This window comes from Akebia trifoliata, chromosome 8 (genome assembly GCF_017979445.1).
Source record: "Akebia trifoliata isolate Shusen 1 chromosome 8, ASM1797944v1, whole genome shotgun sequence".
In the NCBI taxonomy this organism is placed as follows: domain Eukaryota; kingdom Viridiplantae; phylum Streptophyta; class Magnoliopsida; order Ranunculales; family Lardizabalaceae; genus Akebia; species Akebia trifoliata.
In genome coordinates, this window is record NC_141382.1 from 10960345 (window position 1) to 10976443 (window position 16099).

General features: G+C 35.2%; 2 protein-coding genes across 2 annotated transcripts; one reads left to right on the forward strand and one right to left on the reverse strand.

The window, feature by feature from the left end:
- Positions 1–400: 400 nt before the first annotated feature.
- LOC147396077 (transducin family protein / WD-40 repeat family protein) lies at positions 401–9106 on the forward strand. Its single transcript, XM_086450762.1, has 14 exons — positions 401–577; positions 943–1036; positions 1847–1990; positions 2083–2198; positions 3070–3224; positions 3402–3490; positions 3642–4188; positions 4910–5086; positions 6593–6780; positions 6887–6966; positions 7268–7379; positions 7874–7948; positions 8025–8191; positions 8711–9106. The coding sequence occupies exons 2-13, from the start codon at positions 947–949 to the stop codon at positions 8172–8174; spliced, it is 1923 nt and encodes a 640-aa protein (XP_086306888.1). The 5' UTR covers positions 401–577; positions 943–946; the 3' UTR covers positions 8175–8191; positions 8711–9106.
- Positions 9107–10641: 1535 nt separating this feature from the next.
- On the reverse strand, positions 10642–12188 carry LOC147396078 (uncharacterized). Its single transcript, XM_086450764.1, has 3 exons — positions 12018–12188; positions 11724–11808; positions 10642–11614 (listed from the first exon to the last, which is right to left on the reverse strand). The coding sequence occupies exons 1-3, from the start codon at positions 12033–12035 to the stop codon at positions 10899–10901; spliced, it is 819 nt and encodes a 272-aa protein (XP_086306890.1). The 5' UTR covers positions 12036–12188; the 3' UTR covers positions 10642–10898.
- Positions 12189–16099: the final 3911 nt, after the last annotated feature.

Genomic DNA, 16099 nt, shown 5'->3' on the forward strand with positions numbered 1-16099 from the left:
GCTGAAGTGGCTTCAAGATTGGACCTCATATTGCACACCTTGACGTAAAAGTCTATGGGAACTATTGACACTTTCCTCGAGATATGAGTGAAAAATCATCTATGGTTCCTATCCACTTTCACATTAAGATGTGTGATATGAGGTCCAATCTTGAGGTCACACCAGCACGACTCAATAATTTATTATAGAGGTTGAAGACTTGTAGATGACTGGTTTTGCAAAGAAAGTTTATAGGTTGAATATGAGGGCACTGACGTCATTTTTCATTAGTACACCATAGAAGACCGAGGTTAAGGGAGCATACCATCAATTTGAAAATATAGGGGTTATTCATGTATTCACCAAAAGTGTAGGGGCAAGTCATCAGTTTGAAAACGTAGGGTTTTAGGGCCAAACCATTAAACCTCTCCACATAACCAGAAGGAGAAAAGTTGGTTTCGCGCGCTGGTTTTGACGACTCTCTCTCTCTCAAGCCTCAACGAACAGAAATTTAGGGTTAATCTCTCGGATTCATTCTCTCCCTCTGATCCATCTCTGGTTCTCCTTCCAACCTCCTTCAATCGACGAACTCGACAAGGTGTGCTTCCTCTCTCTCTCTCTCATATACACACATTTGAATCCTAATGATTTTGCTTATCTCACTTTTGATTATAATTTTGTAAGAGTTATTGTTAATCTAAGAAAGCTCTAAGGCATCTCTTTATTCTTAATTTTTATAAAAATCTGCATTTTGGGCTTCTTACAAGATCATTTTCTTGATGGTTAAAAATGAGATTTTTTTTTTTCAATTTTGTCAATCCTGTTGTTGAACTTCTTTCTTAGACAGATTTTTAGTTTCAGTAACTAATATTTTGTATCTCAAGCTTTTTTTTCCTTGCGTTTGTACTTTGTAGTGGAATCTGAGCAGTTATGATAATTTACGGTTTTATGACCTATTTGCAGGATTATGGGCTCACCAAATATCAGAGATCTTTTGATGTCATTTAGTCCTTCTTTGGACTTTTTTGCTATATGTTCAGGAGACGGTCGAATCAAGGTAAAGTTGTATGATTTTTAAAAACTCAGGATAAAAGTAGCTGAACTGATAGTTTAAAATTTGCAAACTTATTTTACATGTAAAGATGCCATTAATAACACTAATCCCGTATAGTCATGGTTCCTAAAGAATCCATAAAATCTGGTTTAATTGTCTTTGCATACACTTTTCCAATTGGTATTCGCTTCTTGGGTATCGATGTTGAATAATGTACATAATTATCAATGCATATAGATTTTTTTTGTCAATAGTAGTTTATTCTTCTTTTTTTTTTTTCTTTTAAATATATTTAGTACATGTATGGGGGAAACATTAGGTGCTCCCTATCTTTGATAAATGGGGTATCTGTATCCCTCTCAGCTTTTATAGGGCAACTAGAAGGTGGCATGTGCAAACGTACGTGTATCAAAAGGGTTTATTTGTAATTTAACACATTGGTTAAATGGTTTTTGTAATTTTGAAAACTAGCCAATGTGATCCTACACTCGCGGGCAGCAATTTTCTTGGCTTTTGACCAAAATGACCCTGATTATATTAAGTTTAAATGTGGAGGTAGGGGCATTTGTGGGATCCAAAATTTGGTGTCGAACCACTTCTACTCCGCCTTCTCTCCTTATAATAGTGAAGATGTGATCTTTTTTTTTTTTTTTTCCTTTTGACATCGAGGGCAATGTAATCTTTTAGAAAGATGACCACACTAAGGGGTGAGAAGGGGTGCCCCACTCACTGCCTTGCTTATATGAACGTTATTCTACATAAAAGAATGTGCATAGGCTATAGATGTGTTTATTTTGCATTTTCTGTTTTCAGATTTGGGACACTTTGAAGGGCCAGCTTCAGACTGAGTTTGCGGACATCACATCAACTGATGGCACAGATTTGTCTGCAGAATTGCCAAACGGGCACCTTTCCCTTGATTACACGTGCATGAAGTGGCTACCTTTAGAGAGAAAGGTTTGTTGTGGCATTTAATTTTTCCAAATTTGTGAACAGTGCCTTGTGTTATGGTCTAAATACTTTGGGGCCCTTTCGTTTGTGATTTGCAGAAAAAAAGGAAGGTTGGGTGCTCATTGTTAGTGTTAGGAACAGGCAGTGGTGATGTTTTAGCATTGGATGTATCCTCTGGTCAGTTGAAGTGGAGAGTTAGCAACTGCCATGCTGGGTGAGTTGAGCATATAAATCATTGTGTGACTTGGCTACTCGTTCTTGTTTCAATTATTTTATTTTGTTATTCGGTTAATTGGTGATTATTGCTTTGGATATGGTACACCCACTATGCCAGAACAAGATAGGGCAAAAGTTAAGTAGGGAACTTTCTCTAGAAGTTGTCTATTGTCCAACAGATACCAAATTACTTGAAGATGATGACCCAAATATGCCAAGTGACGGAACAATGGATAAGTTGTCTACATCCGCTGCTTTGCACATTCCACACATATTGGGAATGGAAAACCCTTACTATCAAATGATCAACGATAAGGATCTTGTTCAACATATTCGTCCACCCAGAGAAAGCTAACTTGGAGCAGCCTAGACCTTTTTGATTGGGAATGAGAGGCTCCTTCCCTAGATAGCTCCCTATAAAATGATCTAACTGAAACTTGGACAAACATATGACTGATACTTTCCAAATCGAGGTCATACAAAGAAGCAAGTAAAGAAAATAAGAAGCTTTCCAAAGCTTACTAAAACTTTCTGATTACTAGATGGATCACACTTCTGCACCATGTTCAAATTGGTCATGACTCGCTCAAAATTTGTTGGAATTCTGTATTCTTGCTCTCATTTGGAAGCCAGTTAAATAAGCTTTCCACCAGGATCAAAACTAATATATTTTTGGAAACAATTTTGACACTGAAATTATGTTGTTGCCTGGGTGATGAAACTGAAATCCATGATTGACATATGATAATTATAATCCTTTGTGCATCATCATGTCATGCCTTTGCTGGAATGGATAACATTTATGAACCATATGGCTGAGACTACTTTTGGGTCCTCTTACAAACCATTACATCTTTCATGATGGGCAGGGGTGTGAAGGCAATATCGTTTTCAACACACATTTCATGCACATACACTGCAGGTGTTGATGGTATGGTTTCCCAGATTGAATACACAACTGGGATCCTGTTGAGAAAATATAAATCTTCGACGAAGGCAATATCTTCCATTGCCATCTCATCTGGTATGTATTTTGTAATCAATCATAAAAAGTTGGTGTGTTAATATAAGCTCTCTTTATATTTTGTAAGTGCTTTACTTCCATGATGTTTGCTTTATTTTGAGTTTATTTTATGTATTTGGAATTTTTTGGTTGGTTTGATGATGGTTACGCTAAAAGGGTGGCCATTCTCCTTTTCAGATGGGACAATGTTAGCTACTGCAGCTGGTCAGTTGAAGATTTGTAGTTGTTCAGACAATGAAAAGATACAGAAATTTTCAGGGCATCCTGTGAGTATTATTCTATTTATTGTTATATTTTTCTTTGTATTCCGTACACATTTTATATTAACTTTTACTCATTTCTTTGGTTTAGCTGGCATCGGAGCATTTTCTGTCTTATCCATCCTTTTTTACTTAAATGTTCTATACTGTTGAATAGGGTGCTGTTCGTTGCATGATCTTCTCTGAAGATGGTAAATATGTACTTTCTTCTGCCATTGGGGAAAAATATATTGCAGTTTGGAAAATAGATGGTAGCAAAAACCAGTCTGCCAGCTGTGTTCTTTCGATGGAACATCCTGCTGTCTCTCTGCATAGTAAGTGCGCAGACAATGAGGGCACAGATGACGTAGGTCTATATGTTCTAGCCATTTCGGAATTGGGTCTTTGTTATTTCTGGTATGGAAAAAATATAGAGGAATTGCGCAATACCAAGCCCACAAGAATCTCGTTGTCTTCTGAGCCTCATCTCTCAAAGAATCCAAAGGCTGCATTACCCATGATATTTGCTGCAGAATTGCAAGGCATTTTGAAACCTGGCTCTGGAGAAGTGTTTGTTACATATGGCTCAATAATAAAGCCATCATTTGAGAAAATATTTGTTCAACATGGTATAGACATAAAGTTAAAGAGCAACCCGGATGGGATTCTTCTGCCAACGGGTCAATCACACACATCTCAGAAAGGCCTATCTGTACAAACTGGAGGTATGTCCTCCATTCCATACAAAATCCTTCTTAACTATTTATCTTTTGACAAGGTGATAATAAATAATTGGAGATGGTAATGCATTCCGGGACCTGTTTGAAAGAAAAGATATTGCCAATTTTATATATTTAGTGTTGTTAAGGTAGTTTTTTTTCCCTTTCTTTGGACATTATGGAGACCCAACAGTTGAGAAGATGAGGATTCCCTTCCCAATTCATCCTTCATATATGTGATAGTGACATGTACAATAGAAATTCTAGATCTAAATGAGGCAACTGATGATAATAAACTTCCAATATTCTTTTGAAGATCTCTGCATTTTTTTAAACCTCCAAAAAATATGATAAATCAGATGGTTAAGATAATTTTATTGGGATGACTTTTCACCTTGGTGATCTGTTTGTTGGATCCATCGAGTGGTGGGTTTTGGAGACACTGTTGTGAACCATGTGCATAGGATCATTAAGGATTTAAGGTAGAAGGGAAATCCAGTCTTCCAATGAGTATCTCAGGTTTTGTGAACAATGTGCATAGGATCATTAAGGATTTAAGGTAGAAGGGAAATCCTGTCTTCTAATCAGTATCTCAGGTTTCCTCTTATTATTATTTAAAATTTTTATTAGAGAATTCTTCACTCGATCATGTGATCACATGTAAATCTGTCAGTAATTGTTTTCTATATCTTTCATGGTAACTAACTACTTGTTTCTGATTTAACAGTGATTGCTTTAGACCGCACAAACGCAGAAGATGCCTTCATTCCAGTTCCAAAGCTCCTTGATTTCCATGACAAAAAGAGAAGGCAAAGGCATTCAAGTATTGATCTAGAGGAAGTGATGACTGATGATTTCAACGACAGCAGGAGTTTGAGTCAAACTAAGCCTATGGATACCGAAGGTAGGTGTAAAATTACTCAAGAAAGTAGCTAAGGTTATGTTTAAGTATAGACGTCTTTTATGGCATGTTAAAACAATTATAAAATCACCAACTGTTGCATTGAACAGAACCACCCACTTATTTTTTTTTTAAGGAAAGCAGCGATGAAGGTGAGTGTTGAACCCTGGTCTGTGGTATTACCACGCTCAGATTTTACCAAGATGAAACCTTCAAGAACCACCCATGTTTTCAGATTCCATTTATCCTATTTTTCTCATATTTCATTATATTTTGTGTCAATCATCCTGAATGGTTCTATGAAACTTTGTCAACCATAAGAGGGATCATACTTCATAGAACCATTCAGGATGACTGACAAAGTACTAGTATCAAAAGATATAGACTTGGGGTCTCTCCCTTGTGCAAACCCACTCTAACTGGAAGCTACCTACTCGCACCATCAATTATTATAACACTAGGTACAAACATATATGTCCTTAATAATGTTTCAATGTTTGCAAAGGATTCCATTTTTTCTCAAGGTCCACCAAATTAACTTCCTAAAGGCCCTATCATGCATTTTTTTTTTTTCTAATTCAATTAAAATCTTGTGTACATTCTTCCTCTTTGCTTGAATTTTCTTTGGTAATTGTCTATTTACAAGTTAGTCTCGATAGTTGACCTTTCTGGCTTGAAGCCAAATTGATCTTGTGACGTCATTGTTTCTTGTCTTAACTTTCTTTCTACCACTCTCTGCCTTAATTTTGTAATGTAAATCATAAATTTTATCTTCTATAGCTAGTGTAATTGCACACACCTCTTGTTCTTATAAGTATACTGTATTAATTAACTTTCATTCATTATGCATCTTTTAGTCTCCAAAATCTTGAACAAATTAATTAACCAGTACAATTTAGTTTCTCCTGTGCACTTTCACACCTTTATTGGAATACTATCCAGACTATAATCAAGGTCCTATTTTGATTTTAATTAAATTTCATGACTTTCGTATCCCCAACTCTGTAGTTGTTAATATGCCTTAATGTTCCTCGTAGGTTTAGCGTTTCCTCCTATTTCCAAGTTCCCTATGAGAACTTCACTTGAACATCTCTGAAAATAACACATCCATCCAGTGTGAGCGTGTGTGTGTGTGTGTGGGGGGGGGGGGGGGGGTGGTTAATTTCATCGTCCCTTACCAACACTTTTTGTTCTTCGCTCTTTAACACATTCAGTTTAATGTATGTCTCCAGTTTTTCTCTCATATTTACAAGTTCGTGAATGTTTTCTTCACCCTCGTATTTGTATGCAGCCTCGGCAAATCCACACTTCAATATTTCTGTCTATAATTACGCTATTGTTCTTTTGACAAATCTTTGATCACTTAATGGATATTTCAAAAAATTTCAATGATTGTCATTCACTTAATTGTTATATGCTTCTAGCTTTTTTCTTATTGGTGAGCGATATTTTTGAAGATTAGCAAGGGTCCTGTTTGGTCTTACTTGTTTATGAAATTTGTTGGTGCAGATGACCAGGAAAAACATGAAGAGGATCCTGTTACTATATGCATGGAGGATCGACTTAGATCGTTAGGAATTCTTAGCAATGAAGATAATCTTGGTAAAGAAAGTTATCCACAGATTCCCAACAACTTAGCCTTGGGTTCTACCATTTTCAATGATTCCCACTTTGAAGATACTATCCCACAAAAGAAGGTTTATATATTTACCATTGGTGGCAGTATCTATAGTGTAAATTTCTCATTTTCCTTTTTTTTTAAATAATCCTTGACTATAGCTCTATGTTCTCCTTCTCCTCCAGATAAAGGAAGCTATTTTTTCTATGACATCTCGTGATGCATACAAGTTGCTGACAATCTTGGTAGCCATGTGGAAATCAAGGTGTTAATTTCTTTTCCTTCAGAGAGTGCTTAAACACAGTAAAACTCTATTATCTGATTATGTTTTCTTTCAATTAAACCTAGTTATTATTTGTCATGAAACAAAAGAGAACCAAGCTGCACTGATACTGCTAAGGCACCAAGTACAAAGCTGTCATAGTTTCTCTTGTCAATCTAATTTTATTAGCTTATGTGCCATTCTTTTTAGAAATTTGCATATCAGCAAGCTGGGCCACTTAAGATAAACTAGTTCGCATTTCAATCTTCAGTTTTGATGATTAAAATCTTATTCTATTTAACAGGTCAGACAGTGGAAAGTATGTTCTCCCATGGATTTGTGGCATATTAGTGAAGCACAGTCGCTATGTCATATCTAAGGACCCATCTACCCAAATGCTTGATTCCCTATTCAAGGTAAAAATTGTCAAATGAAAGTATATTGTTTTGCTTCCCGAGTAATATTGTTTATTCTTTTATCTTCACTTGTAAGCCAAGGTAGTGTAGGCTTTTGATTATGCTCTGTATAAGATCGAAATGTTCGTTAAATAGGAGCCTTATATTGCTGTCTAAATGAGAGTAATTCTTTTATTTTATTTTATTATTTTCAGTTAGCTTCCTTTCATTCAGTGGATACTTGAACAAGACCCCATCATCCAAAATTGCTTAGTTTGATCATTGCCATGGTTCTGAAATACCAAATGCATTGTTTTTAATTGAGGGTATTTTATGGCCTGCTTATGTGTTTGGTGGGCATAATATTATGACCTGCTTATGCCTTTCACTCAATAGTTTGTGGATTCACGGTTACACACTCTTTTATAAAGTTATCATCTTCATTTTTTAGCTCTGTTTATCTGATACTTCCTGTCTCTGTAATTCACACTAAGATGAACTTTCTCTTGTTACAGATGACAGAATCAAAATGCCTAGCTGTTCAGCCTTTGTTACAATTATCTGGTCGTATGCAGCTTATACTAGCACAGGTGTGCAACTTTGCATTCTCAGGTTAGAACATTCATGTTGTGAGACTATGTTGATCTCCAATCTTATTGTTCGCAGGTTGACAAGGCTGGGCAGAACAAGACCCAAACATCATTAAATGATGACCAGTCTGTAGATAGTGAATGCGAAGACGAAGATGTTGATGAATTTGTTTATGGGGATGAAAATGATGAATCCCAAAGTGGTAGTGATGACGATGATAACTAGGAGCATCACTGTAAGAGGTAGTTTATCTATTCCAAATGAATTTAATTTCTTATCTTTTAATTTTAATTGAGATAAAGCTTTGTTGATTGATTGAGATTTATTGCTAGTAGTACACTAAATTTTGTAAATAAATGTTTAGACAGTCAAGTCAGGATAGGAAAATATGACCTCTTTTCAAGGTATCACTCATCTAACCATTAACACGGCTTAGATGCACCATTCAATGGTTATCCCAAGGTGATCTAGTTGGCCAAATTTTGACCTGATTAGAGGAAAATCCGATGTATGTCATTTTTGTATTTTCCACTTATATATGTACTTTGCAGAAGAATGCAAGAGATGGATGATTACAGTCGACTGGTTCGTCTAAGTTTTGACCAATAACCTCTTTTGGGGTTCCATGAAATTGATGGGTCCCAATCCCAAGGGATTTGCATCACATTACAACAAAGTCTCTTTTCATTTTATCAACAATTAACATGTAATTTTTTTTGCCTGGTGGGGACAATTAACATGTAATTACATCTATTTGGCAGTTCAAGAGTTGTGGCCTTCTCGTGAATCCAAGACAGACTCTGCAGCGCTCGTTAGATTGAAGATAAAACTATTTGCCAGATCATGCAGCAGTTTCTGAATCTGGTAACAACTTGAGACCAGTAAATTTAAGTCCTGCTCACATTGATCTGCCCATGTAGCCCCAGATGGTTTCTCTCCAATTTTTTTTTAACATAATGATCGTGCTGACCAAGTGGGGAAAGTGGTTTTTTATTCAGATGTTTTTGATACATTTAAGGTTCATTTTTAATGTATACAAGTTTATTCTTGTATCAGTAAAATATTCAGAAGGCACTGTTGTACGTGTAGTTTTGCTATAAAAAGCCAAAGCATATATTTATTAAAATTGAATGCCTTTCATTTTCCTTTTCTACTTACTGCTCATTTGTTGCTTCTAGTTCAAGGTTTCCCATCTTAAACCTGGCTACAATGGGAGATGATCATCTTATAATGTGAAGCCATGAAGCATTGCTTCTGATTTTGGCAGGATTGAATTGAAGAATTCTTGGAATTGTTCTAATTATGGTTTTTTTGTTACTGTGTGTTATATGTTAGCATAGAACTTTAGATTGCCTTAAAATTCATATTGAGTGACCCAAACATCATTGAGGGACCTGGCACCTAGGTTGATTGGAATGAGCACCTTGTTAAAAAACCATAATGAGAGGAAGTTATCTTAATCACTTTCAAAACCTTAGTTACAGGGAACTTTTTTAACTTTCTATCTTAAATTTCATGATTCTTCCCTCCTTTATTTTTAACAATGTGTAGACATGAACACTACTTGCTCCATTTGTAGTCCATGGGTATAGGTTCCCATGCTTGAGACAAGACGTTTCCAAGCTCCCCAATTCTGCCTTTTAATTTCTGCCCTTAGTGCAACTAAGGTTTAATATCAGGAAATGCCTTTGGTGGATCTTGATCCATCAAGTCAATCTACCTATTCTAATGCTGTAGATCCTGTATGTACGGTGCTTCGACATTCTTGATACCAGTAATATGCTACTCCCTAGCTTTTGTATCTTTTTTTTTCTTTTAATATGCACTCCCCAACCTATATCATGTTTAATCACCACTGATCATGAACTTAATGGCATCAGAACCTGACAGCATCTAATTGGGTTGCTTGTGAGCTACCATTATAATTCACTGGAGTCGAGCTAGTTCGGTTTGATTTCGTCCAACCCTCACTGTTTCTTTTTCTCTAGACGTTAATGAAATTCTTACACTTGGGACAATGTCAAGTTATTAGAATCTTATAGGTAAATTAGCAGGAAATTTGTATATGGTGCCCTGGTCCTTTAGATATTTCTATAGTGTATCAAACTTGCTTCAAAATCTGGAAGGTAACTAAAAATAGTAGGAGATTCGTTAGTTTGGGATTCTAATGATGTTGGACATCGCCTTGATGATCATGTAGCTCGAAATCAGTCTCTGTTTGGGTGATTAGAACTACCCAAACTAATCTTATTCTTTGATGAAAAACATACTTGGTGATTCATCCAAAAAGGTTTATGAATTGGATGGTTCATATAATTCAGTAATGCTAAATTTTGACTTGTGAAATCTTCTAAGAGGTATCCATCAATGACAGTTGTTGATTCCATGCTGAATTTACTACATATAAAGATGTCCATAATTATGAATTTGTGATTCTCTTTTAGGTCACCACTTTATTCTGGAAAAGAATATTTTTGGTGCCAAATTGGCAATCCAAACACTTTTTTTCTTCTTCTAGTAATTAGTAGGTGCAGGTAGGACTATAATCATTAAAAATAATAAAAAAAATTGATTTTTCTCTCTTTATTTTTTAATTATTATTATCTTTTTTTCTAAAAAGAAGTTAAGTGGTTCTAAGATGATAATGTAAAATATGGACTTATATTCTCAAATGAAAGGCTGAGGAATGAAGTTATGGAATAAATATTTAACTTTATATGACCATTTCATAAGAAAATGGACAACAGGCAATGCTAATCTTTTCTTAGTAGTGGAATGTAGGATCAATTCTTCCTGCACTACAAGCTTAGAATCTCATTCTCTCTTACTTTACTCTAGTCTTACAAATTGCTTATTAGTTATTACTAATTACTCTTGACTAAAATTCTCTTATAGTTGCAAAAGAAAAGAGAACCCTTTTCACACTGACCCATCCGTCGCTCACCCCTTCTAAACTATTCTACAAGCATTTGGATTTTCATCACTAAACATCGAGGTAATATTGTTCCCATCACTATTCCCATGGTTATGATAGTCTTCACTGTAGTGTTCCATCCTAGTGTAATGGGTTTGTTGAGGAGGTGATCTGACGTCCTCGTATGCGGAGACGTAGGGGGATGGTTTGTAGGTGTTGTAGTTGTGAGTAACGTAAACAGGTGGTTCAGGTCGGGATCCATGACCGTTAGGATAATTGCTCCAGTACCCGTGACTATTAGGATGATTGTTCCATTGGTGGCCATAGTTATAACTATAGCCAGAGTCTTGTGGGGGGTGGTGATGTATTACGTGAACCTCTTCGACATCCTTGGGTCCGAGGGGCTGTTCAGTTTGGTTCGCTGCAGTGTCGGTGGCTGCAGGTGAGGGTGCCACCTCTGGTGGTGGTGGGTCTTTGGGAGGCTCTGCAGGTGGGGCCGCTTCGACGGGTGTAGATTCTGCAGGGGGAGGATTTGAAGCTTCAGGTGGTGGTGCCCCACCATCTGGTGCTGGTGCCCCACCATCTGGTGCTGGTGCTGTGGGATCCTTGGGAGGCTCAGTAGGTTCTGTGTGGCTGCAAATAGTGGCAATCTTCCTTGTTTTCTTGATGGCTTTGATGATCCTTTCTGGATCAGCCCACCCTACTATTGTCACTTTTTGTTGAGGGAAATCGATATTGAGATTATATATACCTGTCCGAAATCAAATTTCTCGAAAATTATTTCACGAAAAAAACTTAAAAAAAATATATATATATCCCAAAATGAAATTGTTATGGCACATCATTGATTTATTAGTTACCATTAATGCCATGCAAAGCCTTCTTGATCTTCTGTACACACCCATTACAGTCCATCCTCACTAGTATCTCCGTGACTCGAGGTTTCTGATAAAATAAACCCGAAAACCATTAGAATTAGAAGGATTAAATCTTACAATGTAATGGAGATAAAAACAATTACTGGGTTGAGCTGGTGCATGGTGGTTGGTGCTTAATCATGTCCATAGGATCGATACCAGACAAAAAATTTATGCATCGAAAACAAAATCTGATAAATACCCATTAAAGTAGGAGGAATGGGTTTAGTGGCATACCTCTAATTCTGGAACCATGAGTGAGAGAGGAGAATGAAGAGAACAAGAGGATTTTTTTTTAATGTGATTGGGGAGTGTATGAATGAAGAAGAATCAGGAGATGAGTATTCTTTTGTACCTGAGAGGGGAATATATTTGAAAGGTGAATGGTGTAGGTCATGTAAGGAATCTCACTTTCTTGAAAGATTGAGAGAGATATTTGGTAATTTAGCTTTCAAGAGTCCTTTTCAGAGACAGAGATAGGGAGGGGTGTATAGGGTTGAAAAAAAAAAGTGAGGGTCGGTTTTGTTTGGACCTAAGAATATTGAACAAAGGGAATTTGCTTTGGTATGGATGGCCATCTATAATTGAGGAGTTTTGTATTGTGAGATGAGAATGGCCAAAAAAAAAAAAAAACACAAAGGGGATGAGCATTATCATGGGCATGGTTCTTTAGTCAAAAAACAAAAAAACCCAAAGCAGCTTTTTGTGAAGGATATCCACTCTTAAGGTATCCTTTTTTTTCACAAGAAATCTACAAAAAATGTGGCTGAAGTTTGTTGAAATTAATTATGTTAAAAAGGGTTTCAATGGATAGAGCTTTCTTTCACTTTATATCATAAAAGATTGGTGGAAAGCTGGATACCATTGCAAGCGAGATGGGTTTGTGTTACAAGTGGTGCGCATGCAGAGGTGTTGGACCCACCAAATTATGGGTCTTGTTTTGTAAACCCTCTATATACTAAAACAAATAGATTTACTGATGAGTTGGATGATTAGCTTAGGACATGTTCAAACTAATCAGTAATGGGCGAGCTATTTTGATAGAATTTTGAAGTAACTCAGCCCCCAAACTCGACTCAACCAACTCATAAAATCGACTAATTCAACTTGTCAAGTTGGCCGAAATGAATCAACTCACAAATGCACCATGTTGGCCAGAAATTTGGCTATATACATTATATTTTTGTGGAAAATGAAAAATAATATTTTTGTTTATTTAAAAATATTTATAAATTAAGATATTTTATTTGACTTGTTTGGGTTGATTCATGAGTTTTCAACTTTCCTTGAGACTTGAAGAACATTCGAGTTTGAGTTGTAGAGTTTTAAAACTATGGGCATAAAAAAAAACACTACAAGTCATAATATAATGCTCTATAAAGGAGTCTCGCCAAAAAGGTAAATAAGATGCCAAATTACACCATATTTTAAAATATAAAACATAGACCTTCATTTTATTTGCATTTTAGATTCAACAAAATGCAAATAAAATGGGATATTGAGATGCCTTAGTTGTGGCATCTTAAGTTTTATTTGTTTATTTATTTAAACTTCCTCTCCCCACTCCCAATTTATTTTATTTTATTTTATGTTTTTGTAGATTATGTTGAGAGATAGATAAGGACATTAGGAGTTCACATGTGAACCTAATCTTTTACAGCCAAAACCCAACTATTAAATCTATAAAAGATGACCAAATTAGAGTATCATTTAGTTGGATCCCAGAATAAGAGTTAGGTTTAGGTTTGCAGTGTTGTGGGTAAAGAAGTGGGTTGGGATGATTGTTTGTCTTACATGCTTTGTATTGGAAAGAGAGACAAAAGTGGGTTCATTTAGGATCCTTAATTTGCCTCTTTAATTCAAATATATATTGTACAAACTTGCTTTAATGTCTGGAGAAAGATAGAAGATTCTAGAAATTAGTATAAACTTATTTCATCTGTATTGTATTGGACCCACCAACCCATAATTAGGTGGCAACACCAATAAACTTTTTATTTTTTTAACCAGGCCAGCAAAGAAATGAATTAAAGAACCAGTCTGACTAGCCTTACTAAGTTAGTAAGGATTTCACCCTTACTAAAGGTCCTTGAGCTCACCTTGTGGCATCCAATGTTAACATGGTCCAATGCTTTAGGATTGTAAAGGACAAAAATCTATGAATTTCTTTATAAAAAACTAAAAAAACAAACAAACAAACAATAGTTTTTTGTAGTTGAATTTTAATTTTAAATTTAAGAGTTTCATGAAAGTTTGATAGCTTTTCATTTGCAAAAGCTTGGATGAAGTAAAAAAAATGTTTATTTATTTAAAAAATATGAGTTTTTCCATGAAATCTAAAGGGCTGTGGTGTTGGATTGCCAATGTGGTAATCCATTTATGACCCTTAGTAAGGCTTACAATCTTACTAAGTTAGTAAGGAAAGGTTTTTTCTCAGAGAATAGGGTACCCCTCTTACTTTGCAATTTTGAAAATCTAAATGAAGATAGATTTCATACCAGATTTATTTTAAAATATTTTTTGAGAATCGAGGTATTTGGGTCTCTTAGAGCATCCGACTAATCCTCGGCATGTGCAGTCCCATTCCCTTACATGCACTAGGTAATTTCTAGGATAAATTATTGAGGGTGGCCCCCAAGGGTGCGATCAAACTCAAGACTTAGCGTTAAGTAGTAAAAAAGATATCATAAAACCTTGGAAAAATTACTTAAAAGATCCTCATGGAAGGGTTTCTTTCTAAGTAGTCCCTACGTTTTGCACAGTAACTTGATAGGACATTTAGTAAAATTTTTTTCTTTCTTAATGATACCTTGTTATTAGCGAACTCATCACTTTTTTTTATTTACTATCGAATTCACCACTTTTCATACTTTTTGTTATTGTCGAACTCGAAGCTTTTTTATTTAGTGTCAAGCTTACAATTTTTATTGTTGAGTTCACCACTTTTTAAATAAAAAGTTGTGAACTCACACCGGTAAAATCCACTCATTTTTAATTTTCGAGTTTTTCTGACTAAAATACATTGAAAGATCAACTAAAAACTTGAGATAACGACTTGTTTAGATGATTTCAACCCAAAGAACCATTCTTCATTGATTTTTATCCAAAAACTAAAAAAAAAAAAAGTGAAAAGACCCTAGTTTTTTTATATACATCTTCAAAATGTTTTCTTCTTTCTTAAATCTTTTCCGATGGAATGTCATCTCCGAAACTTGATTGAGATGTCAAAAATCTCATTTTTGGATGAAAACGATGAATTCGAACGAGTAGGGCATTCAATCGTGAAAATGTGGGAGATAAGGTTCAGGGGCCATTTAGAAAGAAAAAAGTTTACCAAATGTCCCGCTAAGCTATTGTCGAAAACTTAAGGACTATTTAGAAAGAAACCCTTTCACAAGGATCCTTTAAGTAATTTTTCCTAAAACTCTTATCTAGGTACCTAATATGTAAATATTTCAAAATTGTATCTCATTGTATGATTTAACTAAAATTTTTATCTAACTATGTGAAATGCCCTAAAATGAATTATCATGGATCCCAAATTCGAATTGTTTTGATTTTCAAGGCATTGGCAATTCGATTATCTTTATGAAACACGTGTATTATCTCATTTGATCAACTCAGGGTTATGATGAATCTCTCCTATCCAATTTTTCACATCCCACATAAATCAAGCTCCTTTGAGTGCCCTCACCAAGATTATAGAATCAAATTCAATAACATTGTAGGAATAATGACCTAAAATGAACTTCAACTCCTCTCTAAGAGGCCAAAATTCTGCCAACCGTTGATAGAAGAGCCCACATCCCCGAAAAAAGAAAAAATGAATAGAAATTAAAACTAGTAGCCTATTACCTCGTCTCGAAATATATCTTCTACTTCAACGTTTCTTGGATTACCAATGCAAGTGCAATCTACATTCAACTTACTCCATCCAATACTTAGTCAGGACCAACTTAACTAAGTTAGAACCTGTTTGGATACGCACACAAAAGTAACTTTTTTACTTTTGAAAGTTAAAAAGTTATAAAGTCTATGTAGATTCATTTTAGAAAATTATTTTTAAAAAATAAAAATCCCAACTTTTTAAAATGTAAAAGAAAATAATTTTTTTACTTTCTAAAAATTACTTTCTCTAAAAATTATTTTCTCGTGAATCCTAAATGACCCACCAATTGATGCCCATATCTTCTAACAACGATTCCAATTAATGGGTTAAATATAGAGAACATCGAGAAGCCATCTGAATTCTTCTTTTTGTCTAATAGTGTCCATCGGATATGCCCATATTCATTAATTTTTAGTTTTTATCTTTGTTG

Coding starts and splice junctions, on each gene's coding strand:
- LOC147396077 (XM_086450762.1), top strand. CDS start 947: ATGGGCTCACCAAATATCAGAGATCTTTTGATGTCATTTAGTCCTTCT. Junction 4,189..4,909: donor CCTATCTGTACAAACTGGAG/GTATGTCCTCCA, acceptor CTGATTTAACAG/TGATTGCTTTAGACCGCACA. Junction 6,781..6,886: donor ATACTATCCCACAAAAGAAG/GTTTATATATTT, acceptor CTTCTCCTCCAG/ATAAAGGAAGCTATTTTTTC.
- LOC147396078 (XM_086450764.1), bottom strand. Junction 11,615..11,723: donor GGCTTTGCATGGCATTAATG/GTAACTAATAAA, acceptor GATTTCGGACAG/GTATATATAATCTCAATATC.